Genomic DNA, 24,095 nt, shown 5'->3' with positions numbered 1-24,095 from the left:
TTCAAATATTTTCCATAGTCTACAGGTGCACAGTTTTAAAGAAAAATTACCACTACATTATTTATATCCTCCAAACTGAGAATATATTTGTAAGAGTTCTGGATAAGTGAAGGAAATACCTAATAGGCTCTATAAAATTCATGTTGAAAAAAAGCAAGTAGGTTTATTTCATTTTGCACCTCAGATCCTACAGAGCTAATTCTTACATCTTTTGTTCATGCAGGAGTCTCTAGCGTATTTGAGTGAAACATACTTTGCTGTCATATTTAAAATATACTTGTTGTCTTCATATGTAATTAATATCAAATGTTTTATTAACTCACCAACCAACTTGATTTAGGAAATGCATGAAAAGCTGAACAAGTCAAACTTGAAACTCAACAAGGAAATAGAGAAACTAGAAAAAGAACTGGAAGAAGAAAAATCTAAGCAGTCGGAAAATGATACTTTGGTAAGAATAAGTAGAATCCTGTTTTTGTTTCTATTAGTTTAAAAAAATTCTCTCAAAAAAAATTTCTGCAGATAAGACAAACAATTTTCTTTGTGTATTCTGAAAGAAAAACTAGATTTTTCATTTTGTCTTCCCTGTAACATTAGAAAAATGATAAAGGAGAATACTCAAAAGAAGAAAAGCTGGTTTTGCACACATTTTTACCGATTCAGCAGTAGAACTTTCTCAGTTTGAAAATAAAAATAATTGTATTAATTGCCTAGACATTGTCAGTCAAATATGTGAAAGAAGCTGTATGACAACTAATAATTTTCAGGTGGCTGAAATTCAGGAGAAAGTGGAGTCTTTAGAGAATGAAGAAAAATCTATCCAGTCACAAATTGATGAGGTATGTCTAACCTTTATAGTTTCTGTTTTCAAATCTTTGCCATTTCTCTATTCCCCATGTAGTTACTGCTTTAATTTTTTTTCTGTTAAGGGTGCAGAGATCATATGCTCTGCAAACCAAAAGAGTTTGTAAGGCTTAGTACTTTGGTGTGGCTTGATTGAGCAACTTTTTATTTCATATAGTGATTGGCATTTATTGAGAAGTAGTTACCTTGTTCTTTTCTTTGCTTTCTTACTCCTCAGTGATATATAGTATTGCAAAACTACAGTCAGCAAAAACTGTTGAAATTGTAGAGAAAATATGAGAATATGTATGTAGCACAGCCAGAAAACCTAAGACAAGTCCAGTAATACCATCATGACCCCATCTATATCTTCACCAATACCATTTAAACAATACACATTTTAATTTCACTTAGGCCAAGTCCACCCTAAAAGTGTATCAGATTAATACTGAGAGACTCAAGACATCTGTTCAAGATGCAGTAGATGAAAACAGCCATCTCCAGGAAAGTGAGAAGCAGGTGGGTTCTTCCTAGTTATCCTTAGAAATACTGTGATACTAATAAATAAGATTTCTCCAAACAGCTTATCCTCAACAAGTTTACTAATAACCTCTTGGGTATTTTAGTAAATAGAATGAGGAAAAGGGCATGGTTTTTAGAGCAATTTTATGTTTGTCTAAAATAATTCTGTTTTAAAAGAAATGCAGTAGTTTGTTTGTGGGGAATCATGCATGGAGCTCAGTGGAAGGAGAGTATGTGGTAATGTAAGTCTAATAAGAAATTTGTTGAGATCTGTTGGAAAGCAGAAATATCTGAACAAGTCTACAGCTAGGATTCTCTACAGAGGCAGAGAGAAAATTCTTTTACTTGATCTAGAAAACCAAAGAAACTGAGGAATTGCAGAGTATTCAGAAGGCAAGTAAAAAACATACTCGAGTGCCACTGTAGATGTATTAATTGAAAGTCAGGTACGTAACAGAGAGGAATAGAAAACATTGTTACCTCCCAAATTTTAATTGTCTGTTTTCTGTGCGGTAGCCAGATCACAAAGAACACTGAATATTTTAAAATATTTAGCAAGTGCAATAGTTGTCCTGTGCAATAGGTTGCTTTACAGTGAAGCTATTTATTTTCTTACAAATAGATATTTTCTCTAAATGTTTAATTTTCTGTGTAATGTTGGTTTGAGGTGGTTTGTTGTGGTTTTAATGGATATGTGCTTATTTTCCTGACTGATGATCTCCCTGTTGTCTGAGGAATAACCTGATAGAGATTTGCCCAGGGGAAGGAGGAGTGGTGAGAGTGGAAGTACAGGCCTGTTGCTTTTTATCATTCTTATAAAAAGCTGGGGAGTTCTTTAGTCCTCTCTGCCAAAACATGGTGTATGTCAAACTTAGTGGTTCAGGAAAAAAGAAAGGGATACTGGAATTTTTTTTCTTTTTTTGCAGGAGGAATATTTCAGTTCTGCACAACTCTGTTAGTAAAATGTGATCTTTTTCCCTAATTCTAGAAGAAGTACATGTTTGTGGTTGCCAAAAAAAGAAGACAGTTTTATTAAGAGCTGTGGGTGCAGAAGCAGTGGATTTGACTGTTATCATTGTGAGATTAAGTTGCTTGAGAATTATTTTCTTTCAAGAGTCTTTTTTTTTTCTAATCTCTACATCCTCTTTGTTTTTGTGAGGAGGAAGGGTCTGGTCTCAGTGCTTTGTTTCAAATGCGACAGTATTCTTATGTAATAAATTTTGAGAAGCGATACATAAATTTTTAATAGAGAGGAATTTTCTTTTTTTTTTCCCTGTGGTCATTTCTTGGTTTCAAATAGAAAGAATCCAAATATTTGTGAGTGTGACAAAAATCTTAACTTTCCTCCATTTTTAATAAAGTAAAAAAATAGTACTTAGAGAAAGATAATACTAAGTGCTGGCAATTGCCTATATTTCTTAGACAATCATTTTATATCAAGGAAAACCAGGGAAAAAATTAGTAAAAACAATTTCCAGGGTTTAATTGCCATGTTCTTACGTGAAAAAAAAGTTCTTTTGCATTCCTTCCTGATAAAACAGCCTGAGTAATAAGTATTTCCTTAACCACATTATTTAGGATTAATTACTACACTTTGTTGTTAACTGAGGTTTGTTGCAGTTGTTAGTAGTTTGAGAACATTTGTGCATATTGTAGTTTGTGCTTTTTAGTAGATAAATAACCTAATATTATTTGTTGCTGGAACCTGAGAAGTAAAAAAGAGAAAGTGTCTGCCTTACTTGTGTTCTCATTTCTGAGCTGCTTTCTAAGTGTGAGAATTAGTTTACTATATCAGAATATCCATATCCTACTTTGATTTTCTTTCTTACCTTTTTTTCTAAAGATGGAATTTCACGTATGCTCAAAAGGTAACAAAGGTGTTATTTGTTCACAGACACTAGAGCTCTTTCTTCCTCTGCCCATTTGCATAAATGGGTAATCATCTTCTGGCACATCATAGCTTAAACTTTATAGGAGGTGTGCTGTTTCAGGTTTGTGATGTGTCAGAGAGAGGATTGGGTCTTTTAGGTTGAACAAGGGAACTCTTAATGAACTTCTGTGCTTTGCTGGTTTTTTGGTTGGTTTTTTTTCTTCTTCAGGAACATTAGAAATATGCATTGCTTTAGCTCATTGCAAATCCTTGCTGTTTCTCTTTATTGTAGTTCTTACAGGTGTATAAAGTCATGTAAATTTATTTTCTCTTTGGCATCATGAAGAAGGAATATCTTAAAAGTCATCTTTTGATGATGACAATTAATGATAAAAACAGCTGTCTGTGTATGTCTTCTAATCCCCAATATGTTGTTTGCATGATGCTGCAAATTCATACATGGTTTTTAAGGTTTGGAAAGTGCAATTGTGTGCCAAGGGGCAATTAATTCAATTCTAATCACATACCTTTTGTTCTGTGCCTTCTAGTTTATCTTGGATAAGTAGTGTTCAGGCTTGCTTGTCTATTTGCATGGCAGTTCCCCTGTTTAATTACCGTTGTCTGGTTGTATTTTTAGTATAACTGCCTGTTATGTTCTCATTGCTCAACCTAGTTACTCTTTTCTGTACATTTACTGCTCTTAAATTGATTGCCTGTTGTGCAACTTCAAGCATTATTTTTTGACAAACTCTGAAGACAATTTGGTTGTACTTTTCCCCATGTTGTTGTACAGCATGTTTTGTCTTAACAGAAATTTGCATCTATTCAATTTCGTTCTCAATATAAGTAGTTAGTATGTTGCAGTGGTTATTTTTAATAGCTGGTGATGAGGTGTTCTAATCCCTTTACTATGTAAAATATTTTTATGAAATGAGATTTTACCAGGGAACGTCTGTAAAATGTAACCTTGGAACCTACCTATCATTTTGGTTAAGCACAGTTAATTGCAGAGATACATACTAGTAGGTGTTGACTACATACTGCTGTGACTTTCATGAATGGGGAAGCTTTTTTAAAATAAAGTTTTAAAACTACTTCAAGAGGTATGGGGGAGGAGAAATAATACAGTTTTGCAAGTCACATGAATGTAAGTAAGTGCCTAAAAGCTTCCTGGTTCCCCTTAACTTCTCTGACTGCTTCTAATTTGAGAAGACACAGACACCATTTCAGAAGTGTGTGTTCCTATTGGGGTGTGAGTGTTTTCCATCCATTCCCCTGTGTATGTCAGTGTTAAGTAAATTATTACTATTTTATATTCATTGCTATTGTCACATCAAGGTTTTTAAACTTGAGTGGAATAAACGGAACACTTCCTATAAATGCTTAAAATTATCCTAACATCTGATTACAATGGACAGCTATAGCAGCTAAAGCAACTGAACTAAACATAGAAGATTTAATTTTCAACTCTTTAGGTAACTTTCTTGTAGTCTTATCTCTGTTAATTATTACTTGTGGGTGAGAGGTTTTAAATCCCACTTATGTATAGACAATACATGTAACAGGTTCAGTACTATTCATCCTCGATTCTTGGTTTTGTAGACAATCACTAATCTGGGATTTCCCTTTTTAGCTTTTACAAGAAGCTGAAGGATGGGGTGAACGACTTAGTGAACTAAATGAACAAACAAAGATGTTTGAATCTTCTAAAACAGATGTAGAAGAAGTTTTGAAAAATAAAGAGAGCCAAATCAAGGTAAAATATGACATTTAGGATTGAATCAAAGTATTCAGACTAATCATAGATTAGTGTCTATTCAGATGCTAATCACAGAGTTCCAAGAAAGCCTGACAACCTCTCCTTGTCTTAATATGCCTTATGCTGTTTTGGACTTTTTTTTGCTGTCTCTATTCTCTAATGTAATGTTTCTGGCTAAGCAAAAAAAAAAGGTTGCTTAGCAGCACAATGGAGCTGTCTGATAAAGACAACTAAGGAAAAACTCGTTTAGTTCTGATAGAGTATTGGCTTTTCCCCCTGTCTCCAGTTTGGAGTGTGGAACTTGGGTGTATATTCTTATAGTTGTGTACCTCACATACACAAGCCACACTAAAATCATGCATGCTGAGAGCTATCTGAAAAATCTTCACAAAGATGTGCCTGTTGACCTGCAAATGTGTGCTTTGGTAGAAAAAGTATTATCAGACATCTAGAAGCTTGTATGTGGGGCTGACTTGATCTACTAAGGGAACTAAATAAAGGACAGAAATCTTGGAAAGTGATTGTAATGATAACTACATTTTCATTGTTTGTATTTGTTTGTGAGGTTTTTGTGTGCTTTTCTTAGTCACTGACACAATATATACTGAACATGAAAGACTGGAGCTCAGCAATACGAGAAGATGGTGATGCTGAAGACAACCACTGGGACACAGATATAAAGGGTGAAACAGAGAACGGAGAGCAATTAGGTATGGTTTCCCTATTTAAGTATTTTACAGATGTTGTAGAAATACAGAACTGACTAACTGCCAAGAAAAGTTGCAAGATTAGCTTTATAGAAGTCAGATTTCTAAATCTCACCCGATGTCATGCATGTCAGACAGTTAACTGATGCTTGGACATCTCTGGAATAGCAGCCTGTCCTCCTGTTCAGCACTGTGTGGCATACAGACTGTCACAGAGCAGTGTAAAGACTCAGTGATCAGTCTCTTGCAGAATTCTGCAGTATATTAAGCAATGACTCTGTGCCATTTCTTGGTGGAAATCTTGCTTTTATTTCTTCTTCAGGCTCCTCCCAGCAGTAGTACTGGGCATCCTTAGAGCCTAATTTTTGCTTCCTTATCCTTACAGAGGTATTACTTGTTGCAAGCAGTATGGTAGCAGTGTCATCTAATGGGTGTAGATGTGAGTCCCCTTAAACAGCAACACAGAAAAGCCCTTCTTCCTCATTTTCTTGCTGCAGCTTCTTTTTGTGCTGGTGTTTATGATACCATAGGGCACGTGCCCATCAATCTTACAGTGCGTATTCATATTTTAACATGACCAGTCTGAGCCGTGATTGACTGGCAAACAAAGCACTGCAATACTGGCATATCTTCTCACACCCCTGCTTTTTTTTTTGCTCCTTTATCTTCCAAGTATGCTGTGCCTATTGTGGTATATTGGCATTGCTTTTGTATAAAAACCCCAAATAATAGCAGTAAGCTCTGTCACAAACTCTTTCATGCTTTTTACATGACTTATTGTTCTATTCCTTCAAGCAGATGATGAGCAAAAACGAACTGTAAAGAAATTGATCTATGCTGCAAAGGTACATGATTTTAAGAAACTTGTGGGTAGAAGAGGGGAAACTAGAGGGAATATATGTAATTATTCTGGTAATACCAGTATCAGAGTAGAGCATATTTTAATGTTTAATTAGATATTTTTGCATGCAAACACTTTCTTAATCTGGTAGTCTTTTAATGTTCTCCTTATTTTTAATTTTTGATTATAGTTAAATGCTTGTTTAAAGACCATGGAAGCAGAAAGAGACCAAATGTATTCAAAACTCTCTGATGAAAATAAAGCTAAAGGAGAACTTACAGGTAATTAAATCTTGTTTTGCTTTTAGTAAGATGCTGCTTTGGTAAAATGGTGTTATAGGCTGCAAGTATTAATAACTACTTGATTTTTAAAATTAATTTTTAAGTTGCTTAGCTGTTTTAAATACATGATTTTAGACGTGGAGCAATCGAAGTCGCAAATTTGGTTGTACTCTGTTGGAATACTCTGTAGCTATAAAGTTAGCTGTAGAATCTTAAAATACAAGAGCAAAGTGATGTTAATAAATGCATAATACCTCCTTTAAATAATTTCTGGACATGAAACAGTGGAGTTTTAATCTAAATTTTAAACCCATCTATTAAAAGAGTAGCTTAATTATAGTTAGTTTATAATGGGTGCAAACTCAATCCTTAAATTATGAAGTACTGCATTTAGAGAATTGAACTTAACATCTTGCTCTGTTTCGTTTCCTCTGTTGTGTAGGACATACTGACTTAAACCTTATGAAATGAAAACAATTCAAGCTCAAATTAAAACCTGTAATTAGCTATTGCTTTTGTAATCTTAGCTGGCAGAGTAGCCATCACTTACAAATGTCCAGCTTTGTTACTTGGGTGGTGAAATGCTCTGTCAGACTGTATTTTTCAGTTTCTTACAGTCCTTTAAATATATTCCTTGTGCTAGTGAGTTCTCCAAATTGACTGTAGCTCTGTCCCATGAAGATGTTCAAACTCACTAGAAGCTTTGTTTTATTTCTTGAAAAGAGGCACAGGAATAGTAAATAGGAAGAGAAACATGACTTTTAATTCAATTTGGAAAGATATAGGTAGTTTGACAAATCTGAGCTAATCATTCAGGCTATTGAGGAGGACCTTGTATAGGTAAATCTGCAAGAGCATATGGTGGTGCTAGTTGTACTCCTTTAGTCAAATAATTACAATAATAAGAGCCCCAAATGAAAATTTAGATTCTGAATTACAAAACTGAGCTGTTTTCAAAGAAGTTATGGGGTTTGGAGGTAAAGGCTTGATACACTCACAGGGCTGCACTTTGTGGCAGGTAGAGAGTATAGTTGCTGGTTCCTCATTTTGTGTCATATATTGAAATGTGTTAACTTTGTATCTTATGTTACTAAATCAACATAGGATCAAAGGTTTTTACAGACTTTTTGTTTACTAAAATATTGCCAATGTGTTATCCCAATATAATTATCTCTAAATTTGACAGAACGCATAGAAAACCTTCAAAGCCAACAAGCTTCCTTGCAGTCTGAAAAGGAACATTTCGAAAGCGAAGTTCAAAAGCTTCAGCAGAAACTTAAAGTAATGACTGAGCTTTATCAAGAAAATGAAATGAAACTGCACAGGTGCTGGTTCTTTTTATCTTCAATGCTTGCTGTTTGATTTGAATGTAACTCTGATTTGGGAGACTGGAAATTATTGAAAGTTTGAATACTGCTTTCCAGAATTTTCTGAATTGTGAAGACAATTTATTATGCTTTCATGTACATTTGTGTTTATAGTAGTTTATAGAAATTGTTTCCATGAAACAATTCATTTTAGAACTTTACCACAAGCAAGTACAGAAACAAAGTAACAGATTTTTAATCTATGAAATACGGCAATTAAAGTTGGACAGCTTGATTATTTTTTTCTTTAAGCTTTAACTGTGAGATATATTTTATATAATAAAGAGAGCAAGGAATGCCAGGGGAATGACAAGATATATATAAAACTAAACTTAAAGCATAGGCAAGCTCTTGTTGGTAAGCAACATAGAACCCTTGTGAATCAAGCTTTCCTCACCAAGAACACCAGAATATGAAGGCTGTACTATCTGCCTCACAATCAGAATGTTAGTAGGGATTATGACCTAGTGATTGAAATCAGAAATATGTTTAGGACTAGAAATTAAAGTTGATTGGTCCAGGGCATGTAGTAACCTTCAGGAGTGTGTGTGTGGCAGCAGGGCACATCACTTTAGGGCATGATGTAAAATTACAGTTTTACTGATCAGAAATTATTTCTTCAAAGGGTGGGCATAATCTTGAAGGCAGCAAGAGAATCAGCACAAGACTAGATCCTGTACTGAGCAGTGTGCAGGACCTTTTTGAAGTATTACTTTCAGTAATTGCTCTGTAACATGTGTATTTGTACAGATATTTTGTATCTTTGTAGATGCAATAAATCCTAGAAATCACTGCATTAGCATTTTGATTTTTAAAAAAGATCAGGGAGGGAGTGGGAAGGAACCTGTTAAAAAAAGATACAATAAGCAGGCAGAAAGCAGGCTGTGTGGATGATATTTTAAAATAACTTCACTAAAACTCAGCAAATGTACACTGCTTATCAAAAAATTTTAGAAAAGCCAAAAAGGAGTGGCGAGAAGCAGGTGGGGTGATGTAGCAACACAAAAAAACCTTAGAATTAATTAAGGCATCTTTTAAAAACTGGGTCTGTTCAAACAGGGAAAATGGAAAAGTAGGAAATGAAGATTGAGTAGAAACGAAATTTAAACCATGTTCACCGGATCCATGATTTAGACAGCTTGATTGCTAAGAGCTGCTGTTCACAGGAAAATGACCAGTTTATCCATTCAGGGCTGTATGTAGCAGTGGTATCCACGTGTGCTCTGCAGAACTACCTTGTGCATGAGTTTTTTTCTTCTGTAATGCCCAATAAGGCATAAGGTTAAAAACAGAGGACCTGGAAAGACTTTTTTTTTTTAATAGCTAGTAACAATTGTTTTGTTCCTCTAGAAAATTGTTTTTAGAAAATACCAGAACAAATCACTGACCGTTAATGTAGCTTGGGTTTTAGTTTGTTTGATATGATTTGTGGCTGCTTTCAAAATTGTTGTCTTGAAACAAAATTAACCATAGTTTTTGAATGTTGTTTAAAGGAAGTTGACAGTAGAAGAGAGGGAACGTCTACAGAAGGAAGAAAAGCTTTCTAAAGTAGATGAAAAAATTATCCATGCTGCTGAAGAACTAAACAGCTACAGGTAATTGCAGATTTCAGTTGCTGTAATCACTTGTTCCAAAGTGAAGAAAGAACAGTAGAGAATTTTAAAAAAACACAGCATAAGCAAATGTACTTTCTTCCAGTTTCTTTGTTGTGTATGTGTTAGACACTAGTTTGCGTGTAATACAGACGAAGGGTGGTTTTACTTTGTTAAAACATTTGGGTGTTGAAGATTAGGGCAACTGCTCTTCCATTAGAGTCCTAACTGTACTGATACATTAGCTTTAACGGTGTGGTAGAAGTGGGTCTCTCATCTAGTTCCCCTTACTGAACAAAGCTAAAAATACAAAGTTAAGAGAATGTTGTGAAATAAATGGAATGTTCAGTTTTCCTACAGAGCTAACATTTATGCTTATAGTTACAGTATTCTATTTCTGTTTCTTACATCTTGTCAGATAGTCCTGTTGCTTAGAGATTATTTACTAAGATATTGTCAAGGGTGAATATTTACTGTAGCTGTTTCTTAACTGCTTTGCTCTGGTTTTTGTTGCACCAGCTGTGTACCTCTGTGTTTTTTCTGTATTTCATCTAACTGTGGCATGATTTGCAGTATGTAATGTATATTTGCAATTTTACTTCAGTGTTTATGGGGTTATTAGGCCTAACTGAACAATAGTAATCAATACTTCTTCTTTGTGGACATTCTTAAGTATTCGTACAGGAAGACAGAACACTCTTCCTGATTTATCCAGAACATGGATTTTGTAGGCATCCTAATTTTAAAGAGAATATTAATATTGCAAATTAAGTATAACCAAGCCATGTCTGTGTCTTTGGCTCACCTGCTGAGAAAGTGTTGAACCTAGAGAGGCTGTGCACAGGGCAGCTGGCAGCAAAGGTGGCATCAGACATGTGGTCTTGAAGTAACTTCAGTGCAGGTGACTGTCCCTCCGGACTGGTAGCTTGTGACAGTGTGGTGCTCCAGCCACATCAGTTCCTGTGCTGAGCTGGGTGAGGCTGGCTGGTAGGGCATGTGAGGAAGGACAGCCTTTTTGCTGGAAACACCACAAACCACTGAAAAGTTGGGGATGTGTTGGGGTTTGGGTTCTGTTCTCTTGTTTACATCCCTGTTTGCCTACAATGTAAGGCCTGGAATTTCCACTGTTAGTATAATTCTTTTGTATCCCATGGGCCTAAGAGACAATACTGTCTTTTGGATTAAAAAAAAAAAAATCTTAATTACACCTTGTGGCTATTGTTGAGTTTATTGTATTCAGTATTACAGTATCATCAGTTGTCATCTTGTTACAGAGAACGAGCAAAGGATCTGGAAGAAGAGCTGGAGAGAACCATTCGCTCTTATGAGAATCAGGTATTTTGTGCCTTGTAGGAGGGATTTACTGCAACTGGAATACCACTTGCTGTTAGCTTGTGAACTGTATTTGGCTTGGCTTTGTTGGGTGTCTAATTTTTGCCTCCCCCTCCCTCTTCTTAATGTCATCTGGTTTGGACTGACACGATTCCATAGCAGAGATCACCAGATAACTTCATTGAAAAGTTGAATTTTCAGTTTAGGCATCTCATTATAAATTACCCACACACATTAAATTTATAAAAAAGAGCATATAATCCTAAGCTTTGGGGTTTAGTGAATAACAAATCTCTCTTTCACAGATTACTTCACATGAGAAAAAAGCTCATGATAATTGGGTAAGTTCCAAATACTGAACTTTCTGTGTTTTCTGCAGCTTCATTTTTCATTATTTGAAAAGTTTGGTTTGTCACCTTTTGGTTCATACTTAAAACAGATCATCAAAATTATCTCTAACCTTTCACTTTTAAACATATTTCTTGCAGAAATATGGAAAGGCATGTTAAAAACACTTCTATTATATAAAATAGGTGGAAAAATTAAGCTGGATATTTACGAACACAGTAGAATGATAATCTTATATCATTTGTTATAGCAATAAATCTGCTAGAAGAATATGACACCATATAACAAATGTGTGGCATTTTGCTAATAATGAAAGCTTTTGGCTTTGTTTCAATGCCATTTTGATATTTTCTTTGGGTGCACTTCTCTTCTTTGATCTACAAGTAGAACATGTTATGTCCAGTGAGAACAGTATGTTCCACTGACAGCTTCCTAAGTGTGTTTCTACAAAACCCATTTTTGCCATTTTTTTCCAAACAGGAAAATTTAAAATATCTCCTGACTAATACATTCTTCACTTTCATGGAATGTCTGAGATAAAATCCTGCTAAAAGCTGTGGTGCTTTGTGGTCATAATTCCAGAGATTTTATCTATCTGATTTTAAAATACAACATTTTTACATAGAATTTGAGACTTCAAATCTTCTGTAGATGCTTAGAGCAGGTATAACCAAAGAATTCAGTTTCTGAAGTTTTAAGAACCTGCAGGAAAGCCTTATCATTCCTCCAAAATTTGGGTTTTAGAGCTGCTAATATCATTTGCTGACATATGTGAGGCTCCATATATGAGTCATACCTTGTGAAAATGCAATCTATACACTTCACATAACATGTCTTGGACCTAGAAATTGTCATATTTATGAAGCATTTAATCAAAAAATAGCAATATCTAATCATATGGTTTTTGTCCTTTCCCAAAGCTGACAGCCCGAGCAGCTGAAAGACACCTCAATGATATAAAAAAAGAAAATGCACATAATAGACAAAAGTAAGTGCAGTTATTATCTACTCATAAACAAATGCAGTTTGGCACGTGTTGGATTTAGGCAGATTGATGTTTTCTGTTAAGGTATTGTGGCCCAAACACAGCAGAGAGATCAGTGTTTGAGTTCTGAAAGAAAGGGAGTCACTTGAGCTTTCCTGTAATTATGACATGCAAGAAAGTAACACGTTAGGAAATATGTGAAGTATTGAAATACTTCAGGAAAGAAGCAGAATGTAGGACTAGAACACAAATGTTGGGGGGCTATTATTTGTTTGTTTTAAGTAATTATGTATCAACCAGATGTGTGGTTACTTTACGATTTCACAGCTTACCTCAGAAGTTAATGCTGAACTAGCAGTTGGTAGTAGTTGAGAGGAACTTTGATGTGTGAGGTTAATACTTGGAGTGCAATTAGAGTGATGCCATACTAGGAATGTGACATCTAAAATGCAACTTCAGCTTCTGAATTACAGTTGAAACACAGCAGCATAGAGAAATACTTTCAGGCATTTTAAAGTTTAGAGTACTGTGGCATCCTTTGTCTTATTTATTTAGGGAATAAAATACCTTGCTTCATTAACCAGTTACGTAGAAAGCCTGGCAGTAAACAGTGTAGTCTGGTAAAGCTTTTGCATTTCTTGGTCACTTACTACTTATTTGTTGTCTCTTTGCAGATTAACTGAAGCAGAATTTAAACTTGAACTTTTAGAAAAAGACCCTTATGCTCTTGATATTCCAATGAGACCATTTGGCAGAGGTACAGTATTGAATTGTAAAACAGAGCCTAATTTTTTTGGTTGATGGTTTTGTTTCCCAAGACCACACATATTTAATTGTTCGAAAACTATCTTGGCCATGTGTATGTACAAATACTAGTTGTTAAAAAAAACAAAGAGTTGGGTCATAAGTGACTCTAGATCACATCAAATATTTTGTTGAAACTAAGAGCATTTGTAGTATTGATGAGAGTAGACTGGGAATATGTTACACATGGTAATGAGAGTACAGTTTTCATTTTAGTTACATAGTTTAGTTTTTAGCTTCACCTGAGAAGTTATTTATACAGTTTGTTAAACTAAGTATTGTCAACTTGAGTATTTTGTTTTAACTGTTCCAGAGCATTCCCCATATGGACCCTCACCAATGGGCCGGCCTTCATCTGAAACAAGAGCTTTTCTTTCCCCTCCAACTTTATTGGAGGGTCCTTTAAGGCTTTCACCTATGCTTCCAGGTGGAGGAGGAGGAAGAGGTACAATTCTTAAACTTGAAAATGTATCTATTCTGGATTTCTCTCTCCTCTCCTATAAACCTGTCACACCTTTTCCTCTTGTTAGTGACAAAAAGTATTAAAACAACCAATTCAACATCAACGGTTAATTGGACAAACTCTTCCTGTTTTTCAGCTTGCTTCTAAAGCTGTTTAATGTGTAACAATGCAATTGGAAATCTACTTTTTATTGGTAGGTTTGTCAGTGGATTCATTTTAGAAGCATAAATTAAGAAAAGTAAAAAGCCAGACTTATCTGTTGTCTTTTATTTCTTGGACAGATGGGGTTCTGCTGAAATAAATATGATTTTAAAGTAAAAATTAGTTTTCTGAAAAAAGAATACTGCCCCTTCCATCTCATTGGTCTACAGTCCGTGAGAGAATGTTGTCAAAAACGTGAGGCAGTTTTATTGGAGGTTGTGGTATTAGAAAGTTACTGGTTCAGTAAATTGGTTCCCTTCCCTGTGTTCTAAATTTGAAGCAGCCATTGTACATGGAGAGTGTTTCTTCCCTACTGATAGAAGGGACCAAGAAGTTTGTGTGTAAGGGGTACAGTTCAGAGATTCAAGAGTAGGTGAAAGTAAGCTGAGGTGGCATGGGTTGTAAGGGAAGAAAAATACCCTCCATTCATATTTCTTATGGTGATGGAAGCAGTGTAGGTAAATGCTAGAGTGAAGTTAAGCATCTGTTACAGGTAGTCAAGAAGCTACTGTTTAATTTATTTTTACCATTGCACCCACTGAAGCCTTTACTTAATTAGTGGGAAATGTCCAGATTTCTATTCTATAAGGATTTCGGTAAATGCAATTACAGTACTTATCTCAGAGTGCACAAGACACACAATGGCTTCAAGTTTTAGGTTGAATTATACCATGGAGAATTAGAGAATGATAGCAGAATTCAGTATTTCTGTAGTTTTTCAGACCCAGTCTGTTTTAGAGGAAGCTTGCCATCTAAAATCCCTTATTTTTATGGTTTTTGTTGCACTTGATTATGTGTTGACCTGGCCTTACAGGTTTTTTTTTTTTTTTTTGGTTTGGATTTTTTTGTTTGTTTTTTTCCTTCTTCTTGAATAAAGAATTAGAACCAGAAGGGTGTTGAATGCACATGGGTGTGTTATGATACCAGTATTAACTCTCAGCATGCTAATTGTTAGTTTGATTAGGTTTTTATCGCTGAGATTATTTATCATGAGGGCAGTGGTTTCTGGTTCAAATTAACTGGAACTTGTAAAATTATTAGTTTTTTCAAAAGCATTGCAGGTCCTCTATGTTGTGCTGTTACTGAGCTAAGACTCTTGGTTGCACGCCTTTGACCCCTTCTTGTAGCCGTAACTGGTCGCTGGCAAACAGCCGCAGAGCCCCTGGAGCCGGCGCCTCGTGTGTCTTGACAGTGATCTGTGTCTGATTCTGTGATCTGCTCCACTATTTCCAGACTGAATGAGGAAAGCCATAGCAGAGCATTTAAAACACAAGGGTGAATAACTACTTGATTTCTTCAATTAGGATCCAGAGGACCAACTGCCATGTATGAAGCTGGAAGTGAAAGAGGAGAGCTGAATCCTGATAGATTAACTGATCCTCACAGACCACCATCAGATACTGGATCCCTGTCTCCTCCTTGGGAAAGAGAACACAGGATAATTCTGCCTCCACCAGGTAAAAACTCTGCTTAGCTACTGTATCCATGGAAAAGAGGAGTTACTGACTTGCAGTCTATATATTTAACTATTTTGGGTTTAAAAATATTAAATGTTTTCTTGGACCTGCACGTGCAACTGAACTGGTATTTTTTAATAGTAGTTTTTTCCTCTTCTTGAACAGTGTGGTTCATTTGCACTTCTCTGCTGCCTTTAAGTACATATTGGTATTATCAAGGGACAATCAATTGTTTGGTTTCATCATTTTATTGGGAGTTTGTTTAGTGTATTAAAAAACCTGCCTGGGCTGGATAGTTAATAAGATATTTAAGAAGTAAAAAGCTTTAATTTATTTAAATAAAAACCAGGTAATGTTGAAAAATACTATTTTTCAAAAAACCCCATTTATATTAATAGTACAAGAGTACCATGGTACATTCATCCTGCCTGGCACATGTTTTCCTGTTGATACTGTCTCTTCAATGATTAACAGCAGCAAAATCAGTCTTCACTCTCAGATCTTCAGCTAAACATCTGTATTGCACTTAACCACTCAAGGAAGGCAGAGATGAATCAAGAGTATTCTGCTCACATTTGTCAAGTAAAAACCCGGGGTTTTGGTCAACCTTCCTGGATACCTGTAATAAAGAAGAAAAAACATTACAAGTTTAGAAAAAATAAAAATGTAGGTAACCTCAGTTATTACTGCAGCAAGCAGTACACATCTGTGTGAAAGCCTGGTGGTAGAACTCAAGTTCCTCTCAGGATGCAGTTTCTCATCTGGTGGGTGTGGTCTGCTGACAGAATACTGCAGGGGGGTAGTTTCTTTCCTTCGTGTTCTTAGCCCACCTTTGCCCTTGGATCTCACCGATACAGTTTGTCTTGTAGCTGCAGGACAGATTGCTGGATCTGTTGCCAGCAAGTTGGTGAAAACATATTACAGCACTATGAAACATAATGGAAAACAGTATTCTTACCTAAGAATGGCTTAAAACATATAGTACCCTTGTTTTGTCTTCCATCTTCTTTGCTAGGCTGAACCTTTGTTTCAAGGCCCCACTGTTTATACCTTAGGCAATCATAACTTTCAAAATTCTGCCCTATGTTAAACCAAAAATCAATGAACTTTTTCTTTTGCAGCTTTTTAGAAACATAAGCAATTGGATGTACTTGGTGGGATTCCTCTGGGTTATTTAAGATTTGTTTGCTCACCCTGATTAATAGACACTTTGTATATTTAACAAGAGCGTAAGATACCCTAAGAACCTTTCTGGTCTAAAATTGTGTGGGATGGAAGGAATAAATCTTCACAGATCTGGTTTTTGTGATTTCTTCAATGTTAGGTGAGCCTTATGCTGATCCAGTTCTTCCTGCTCGAAGACAAGAAAGATTTTTCCCTAATCCTCCAAATACTGGAAGACTTTCTGGACCAGCAGAACTACGAACTTACAATGTTCAGTCTTTTGATAAAACAGGTGGGAATTGCTTCCATGATACTCTAGAATGGAAAATCCCAGTGTAAGCTGACTTTGCATGGTAAGCTGTGGCAAGAGGACAGGTTTTTGGCTACCACAGACCTCAAGTTCCATTATGTACAAAACGTTTTTAACACCTGCTGGCTTTGATGCAGCCATTCCCTGCTGGAGCACCTGCTGTCAGGTGGGCGGGATTCCGGGAATGGCAGTCATCACGTATTTTTGTGGTCTACCCTGACTGTTCTGTATGTTAACCACTCATAATTGGTTGAGAGTCTGGTTTGGTCCCTCCCATGAGACTCGTCACAGCATTAAAACATCACAAACCCATACTTGCATTTCTGTGCCACATTTGGTAAAGTTAGAAAGGGTTAGATTCACAAAGAGTGAAACAGAAACAGCCAAATGTTCAGGTGTCCCCTGGCTTGGTGCAGGTAGAAGGTCTGAGGCCTCTTCCTTCAAACTGATGACCACAGTGGCAGCTTTTTGTAGTTCACAGTGAATTGCCCCCAGGTCAAGCACACTTTTAACTGACCCACTAGTTTTGAATTGGCCAATTATGTACATTTTAGTTTGTGACACTTGGCAACTGCCAAAAGCTCATAGGCAAAATTTTGGTCACAGAGACCTTATCACTGACAGCTTAAGAGCTTAATACCTACTAAGCATTTTTCATCTTTATGTAATGTCCTGGTAAGTCACATGTGTCTGATTCATCAGCAAAGTGAAGCCATTATATTCCTAGCAGAAACTTCACGACCCAGGACTCAGTTACTGACAGGATTAGTAGGAAGTGACCGTCTCCCTTTTACCGTTTCTGACCAGAGGAGAGAGAACCTTTGCTACTCGGTGTCACAGTGTGTGAGAACTGGGAATGCTGAATTTAGTTTCAAGTTGAAGGTTCAGGTTCCAAAGTGAATGGCTCTTTACTGGAAGACAGTTCTGTCCCTGTGCAGCTACTGACCTTCCCTCTTTCCCAAGCCTTCTGTCAGTTTCACTACTGCTTTCTCACTTCTGCTTTCTAATACTTCATGTTCCACTGAGGTCTTTCTTCTAGCACCTGGCTGCTGACTGAAGGACAGGAGAGGTGCACTGCCTTTGCACTTATTAATGCATCCTTTTTTTGCCCCTTTCTTCAGTCACTGCCAAGCAACAATTAATTTATTTTTTTAAACGTTGTAGTCAGTTCCTGGGCAATTCAGAGCCGGATGAATGGAAACAGAGTTTTGGATAACCTTGTTGCCAGCATTTAACAGGTCATTAAGCATGTGTGAACGTTGCTTTCTAGAGACACATAATTTCACTAGAGTTGGCTGAGTATTTGTAAAAAATCCCAAACCCCCCAAAAAACCCCTTCAATTAAGAAACCAACCACCAAAAAACAGCCCATCCAGCACATCTGACTTCAGAACAGCAGAGTGTCTCACAGTACTGAAATCAAGGCTCCTACTCATGAGAGGCAACAAGTTACATTTCTTAGAAAGATAATCAAAATGTTATTTAAAGTGAACAAAATAATATGGATTTTCCTAAGATGGGGTGGCAAACTATGAAAACTTTTCACTTGAGGAGGTACGTGGAGCAGGAAACTTCTTGTCAGAAAGAAGAGTTAAAGGTTGACAGAGTTTGTGAGGAACTTCATAAGGACCTAAAATGGAAAGTGTTATGGAACTTAAATATCGAGGCATGAATATTCTCTATGTCTGTGTGACGTAGGAGTTGAAATGTTTTAGATTCAGTAACAATATCATCAACAAGGCCAGGCCTGCTTGAAATGACAAGATTTAAGAGTTTTTGAAAAGACCTGTCTGTTCATTGAGAAAAAAAGCTTTGTTTGCTTTCAAGGAGTAGAAATACAACATGCACATAAAAATTCTGTCACTAGTTAGAAGTCTTATTTTGGTTTGTTGTTTTTTAGTATAATCATCTCTATTAAAGCTGAAGCATAAGAAAGCAATATTTTTCAAATCCCAGATTTGGAGGTTTGTTTGTTTAAAGAAAGCATATTTAGTGTATATATTTAGTATATTTATATCCAGTCAGATTCTACTCTCTGACAATTCCCTTTAATAGTTTTCTCTAGTTGTTACTGAAAGTACTTCTTCCCAGCAAAGTTTAAAAGTAAAAAGACTGAAGTTTCTATTTATCTCTTTACTTATAAAGTAAATAAGGCAAATGAGAGGAGGAGGAGGAGGATGATGGTTGTTATTATTGTTATTATTGTCATCATCATCATTATTATTATCATTATTTCTTCTGACTACTCATCCAAAACTGATGTGGTTCTGGAAGTTTCCTTGATATTTGTCAGCCAAGGACGGAATTGGTTTTTGTCATACTTGAATAGGATTGGTGTGAAGCTCTGTGCCAAAAGCATATCATAGCACAGCCATTCCCAGCATGGGGCTTACCGAAGAAATAAACTATTACTTGGAGAGAGGGGCAAAAGGGAACTGCTGCATGCTGTTGGTTTTGTTGCCAGTCTATCCTGATTTCAGAAAAAAATACTCAAGTCGGTGGAGAGAAAGAGATCAGCACTGAATAACTTATTGTAACTCTTGCATACAGATGGACAGACATCTTCAGAACACAGTCCACGAACAGAACCAAGTGGAGATGGGATGAAGGATCATTCTAACCTTAGCGTAAGTAGCTAAAGAGAGGCTTGACTTAAAGAAGCTTTAATTTTCTGCAAAAAACATTTTGCATAGAAACATTTGTCTGTGGTCCATTGGTCACATTATATTGCACTCTTCAGTGCAAATTATTAAATTACATGTATACTTTACCACAACACTTATTGTCTTGTGAATTACTTTGATGTATTACTAATATAATCCCTGTTGAAAATTAATTATATCCCAAAGGACAAAACTGTGGTCAAGCAGATGGTCAGTACACATAGATAGCCTTGCTCAGGATTATGCTGCAGCTAAAGCAGAGTTGGAAGCAGCTCTTAGCTAGTGTCACACCTACATGAAAGTGGGCCTGATGGGACTGGAGATGTTCCCTTTGCCTCTGCTAACATCCCTGGTTTCCTTGTGTTGCAGAGCTCGCTCCCTGACCAGTCGCTGGCACCTGAAAGTGAAGCTCTCAGTTCAGGGTTTGCACCTCCACCTTTCCCTCCAGTCAGACCTCCACTGCTGCCTGTGGATGCTAGAGCACCACCAGTACCTTTCATGAGACGAGGACCTCCTTTTCCTCCCCCTCTTCCTGCTGGCATATATGGGCCACGGGAATGCTTTCCAGTACGAGACTTCAGGCCTCCACGCCCTCCGCTGCCAAGTACGTGGCTTTAGCCAGCATTTGTTTCAAGCTGATGAACGTGCGTGCTTTGTGCAGGTAGTGAGTTACCACAGGGGTAGAGGTGCTAACTGCTTAGAAGCACAGCTGCTTCTCAATTCAGCTAACAGGGAGCATCTTTTCTGATTAAGTTTGGTTGTGTTGTACACTTTTTCACAACAGCTCATCTTGATATTTTTACAAATACTAGCTTTGGCTGGAAAATACGGAATATGTACTGCTCAGCATTTAAAGGATTCTTTTTGAGGGGTAGGAAAGCAAGTAGGTGGTTACCTTAGTCCTTTTCTTCCTATAAAATTGCATCTTCCATAAATCTTAAAAGTTTCATCCTCTGCCTCTGAAGTGTGCTGGTGCCCTGCAAAGGGACAGTCCCAAAACAACTGTTCCCTTGGAGTCTGCAAGACTGGAGCAAGGTGTAAGTATCAGATTGCAGGACTTCTTTCTGACTTCTGCTGTTCTCTGAGTATGTGTGAAGAGCTAAGCCATATATCCATATAAGCCATATATCTGCCAAAATATCTGTAAGGTGTGGCATGTAAGGGTTGCTGTGGCAGACTGAAGGGGCAGCAGTAGCCCAGGAGCTGCAGTGGCTGGCTGCTGCTTTGAGACTGTTGTGGGTAACTACTGAGAAAAGTGATGGTTTTGCTCTCCTCTTTGCTGGTGTCTCTGTCTCTTTGGATCCTGACATGGGACTTCTTGTTAGATAGGCCTAGCTGAGCAGTAAGCCAGCAAGAGGAGCAGGTCTACATGTTTACTGTTGGGATTGATATTAACTGGATTACTCTGATTCTCTCACAGTAAGAAATCCATTTCCAATGAGACCTTATCCTCACTATCCACCTCAACGACCTGGATTTTTGCCTCCACCACCTCCTCCTGAAAATAGAGTTGAACCATCTCAGTCAAATCCATCAACTGTAGAACCAGAACCACAGCAGGAGACTTGACAGTCATTTGGGGAATGTCCTGAACCAGTTTTGTGCTCTCCTACTGGCATTCTTCCTTATGTTAAGTAACCATCGTTACTTAGGTCTATACAAACTACTTCGCTCAAATTGAAGCTTAGTAGGGAAAATTCTCAGGATAGTGTTTTGTAAATAAAGAATGAAATACCTATGAATATTGTGAATAAGTGATTTCCACTGTACAATAGTCATTTTAAATTACGCATTTCTAACTTGAGTAGTCTCTTCAGAGGTGTATAAAATTACATAATGTGAACATAATTTTAAAAGTCCAGCTGTTTTGTGCAGGTTGAGTTGTACAAGGAGTCTCTCTGCATGCCAAAAGTGATGCTTGCTGCTTTATGAATAGGATGTGAAAACAAATGGAAACAGTTAATAAAAATCTACAGAAAGTGAAAGCAATGTCACTGGTAACATGGTATAATAGATAGGTGAAGATTAACAATTCATGATTCTCCACTTGAGTCCCCTCTGTTAATGGCCTCATAGGTGATCTTTCAGCTCTCAAGCTCTACAGTGTGGCAGTTCTCCTGCCATGACACTGAAGGGGAAGAGGCAGCAGAAAAGCTGAGCAACTCTCTCATCACTCTTCAGAGGCTGGAGTGGAGTAGCGTTTATTGAAGATGTGTACAGGGGCTTTTTATGACATGGGAGGAAGCAGTCAGAGCTAGGATATGCTCCAGCACAGCCCAGCCCTTGCCTTTGAAGACATATATGTCTGCAGCAAACCAAAAGGAGGGGTGTGTTTTTACTGTCTCAACATGAATTTGGTTTATTAGGCTTCAGATTTTAACACCAGTATTAGAAAATGCTGGGCAGGACAGAAGCAGAATTAAAAAATACAAGAAGGAAGTGGTAAACTGCAGCATTAGTAAGTTTCTGTCTATAAAAGGAGTTGGTTTGTACTTCGTTCACCTCTTCAGGTTCCTGTATGGTGCTTTCCTGGCAGGAGTGGCTGTCCCAGCAGGCACAGTGCACCCAGCTGCAGCCAGGGTGGGGCTGGCCAGTGCCAGGCTGCATCTGGACAGAGCCAAGCTCTGCCTTTACTGGTGACTGTACAATCTAAAGACTTCTGCTAGGAGCTGGTGGCTGTTCTGACAGTTTGGCTTCAACTTGAAAACCATGTAAGGACTCAGTTCAGTCATTTGGCAAGGGACCCTCTAAGATAAAGAAGCAAACCAGTTTTAGCAAGCCCCAACTCAGCAACAGTTCAACCCCCAGCCTCCATTCTCTGCATGCATGCACACATAACACAGTTTCAGGCTTTAATGTAAATGCAGCCACCACACCCCATAATTAGAAGTTACCAGTAAAACCTCCAGCCCACTTTTTTTTAAAATTGCTTAGGTCAAGTTTGCCAAGGGAGCATTTTCTCTTGTAGCCCAGTATTCCTGCTCCTACCATTGTTTCTGCTGTAGAACTCTTCCATGGCTCAACTCCTATAATTTCTTTATCCTTTCTGCTTCTAGTTCAGCCCTCAAAGCATTTAGGTAAGCCTTTGTACTCCAGCAATTCAATGACAGATTCTGACAACAGACATTTCAAATCATCCATGTTAAATTAACCATGTAGTTTATCGTGGCTGTTGCATCAGCAGTAGCCAAATAGTTGATGGCTGTGAGTTTGCCTGGGAGATTTCACAAGGATTCTCAAAGGAATTACTGCATTTTACCCTTACCCTTGTCATCAGCCCTAGGAGGGACCGGTACTGCCAAATACAGCCTTGCCCCTGCACAGAGAACCAGGATACAGCACAGAAATCCTGGGCTGATAACACTGCCATAAATCTTTTTTGTTCCTTGTCCAACTCACCTGGGAGGCTACAAAGACTATTGATGAATGTATCTCTGTTTTCTGTGCAAACACAGTATTTTCTCCATGTGGGTTAAATATTTTTTCTAAGTTAACTCTGAAAAATTCTTCCTCCACCAACACAGTCTATGCCCACAATGGTACCAAAAGCTGTTGGCAAAAGGAAAGATAGCTGGACTAAAAAATGCAAGAAAAGCATGGACTGGATCATCCTGCAGAGAGAATGGCATCATTTGAGACTTTTTTCCCCCTTCCCCAGTAGCAGTCAAAAATTTTATTTGCAAATTTGGAAGCAAGCTCAGGTTTATGTAATAGGAAGCAGGTAGATGGTAACCTGTCAAATGTAGAAAGGTCACACAAAAGTATGTGGGGAAGTCCCTGTTCCACCCACCCCCAAAAGAATAAGCATCCTCATTTTGATAGATGAAGGCTTGTGTTCCAGGCTCCTGCAGCTGAACCTAGAATGCAAAAGACTAATTTGACATTGCCAGCTCTTCAGGAAATACAAGTAAACAACAAAAGTAAATTCCTTTTGGGACTATGCAAGTTCAAAGTAATTTCACAATAGTTTGTAAGGTCCCACTCCAAATGCAGGAGAATATTAAGATTACCTTAATTTCCTAACAATTACAGATCACTTCAGCTTGAATCCCTTCATCCTGGTATCACTAATAAAGATTACTGCTGAAAATACAGGCAGACAACAAATCCCACTTCTTTCTATTCCTAAGACAGGAGAAAAATCAGGAGTGCATTTCTTCACCGCTGCTCAAGGTATGGCTTTCACCACACACTCCTGGCTTTAATGGATTCCCTGTAATTTCCAAGATAGAAAGATTCTAGCCATCTGTTTTAGATACACTGACTTCTTCCCTGAACACACCCAGTGAGCAGACTTGAGGCTGTATGAAAACAATCAGAGCTGGAGCATTCTAACAATGGACAGCCATTGCTAAGAGCCAGCTCTGGCTGCAACTGCAGCGAGTGAAAGGGCTGCACATCCCTCACTGTAGTCAAGTGGGCTGCTTCTCCTGCTCCTCATCGTATCTTTCAAGATTAAGTTAATTAAAAACAAAGCAAAAAATAGGTTCGACCAAACAGATTAAAAACACATTTATACATCAGGAAGGCAAACAGATTACTTCCCAACTCTGTTTAGTAAGGCAGTTACCTATAAAATGCAGTAG

General features: G+C 37.3%; 1 protein-coding gene and 1 long non-coding RNA gene across 6 annotated transcripts in view; one reads left to right on the top strand and one right to left on the bottom strand.

Moving 5' to 3' along the window:
* The window catches only part of MIA2 (MIA SH3 domain ER export factor 2), a 52,615-nt gene extending 31,121 nt beyond the window's left edge, over positions 1–21,494 (top strand). For 4 of the 5 annotated variants that reach the window (XM_068192870.1, XM_068192869.1, XM_068192873.1 and 1 more), the window contains 19 exons: positions 341–451; positions 768–839; positions 1,258–1,362; positions 4,869–4,991; positions 5,581–5,704; positions 6,500–6,546; positions 6,733–6,823; positions 8,010–8,148; positions 9,684–9,785; positions 11,057–11,117; positions 11,420–11,455; positions 12,383–12,450; positions 13,122–13,204; positions 13,565–13,696; positions 15,220–15,372; positions 16,697–16,828; positions 19,397–19,473; positions 19,879–20,113; positions 20,930–21,494. In XM_068192870.1, coding sequence (XP_068048971.1) covers positions 341–451; positions 768–839; positions 1,258–1,362; positions 4,869–4,991; positions 5,581–5,704; positions 6,500–6,546; positions 6,733–6,823; positions 8,010–8,148; positions 9,684–9,785; positions 11,057–11,117; positions 11,420–11,455; positions 12,383–12,450; positions 13,122–13,204; positions 13,565–13,696; positions 15,220–15,372; positions 16,697–16,828; positions 19,397–19,473; positions 19,879–20,113; positions 20,930–21,078 — 2,040 coding nt within the window. In that variant the 3' untranslated portion in view covers positions 21,079–21,494. The remainder of the gene's footprint in view (positions 1–340; positions 452–767; positions 840–1,257; positions 1,363–4,868; positions 4,992–5,580; positions 5,705–6,499; positions 6,547–6,732; positions 6,824–8,009; positions 8,149–9,683; positions 9,786–11,056; positions 11,118–11,419; positions 11,456–12,382; positions 12,451–13,121; positions 13,205–13,564; positions 13,697–15,219; positions 15,373–16,696; positions 16,829–19,396; positions 19,474–19,878; positions 20,114–20,929) is intronic. The other variant, XM_068192871.1, reaches the window with a different exon arrangement.
* LOC137475518 (uncharacterized) lies at positions 15,230–19,923 on the bottom strand. The gene is made up of 2 exons (XR_010999931.1): positions 19,805–19,923; positions 15,230–15,991 (listed from the first exon to the last, which is right to left on the bottom strand). It is a non-coding gene; the product is annotated as an uncharacterized lncRNA (long non-coding RNA).
* Positions 21,495–24,095: the final 2,601 nt, after the last annotated feature.

This window comes from Anomalospiza imberbis, chromosome 6 (assembly GCF_031753505.1).
Source record: "Anomalospiza imberbis isolate Cuckoo-Finch-1a 21T00152 chromosome 6, ASM3175350v1, whole genome shotgun sequence".
NCBI lineage: Eukaryota > Metazoa > Chordata > Aves > Passeriformes > Viduidae > Anomalospiza > Anomalospiza imberbis.
This window is presented reverse-complemented; position numbering and strand designations above follow the sequence as displayed.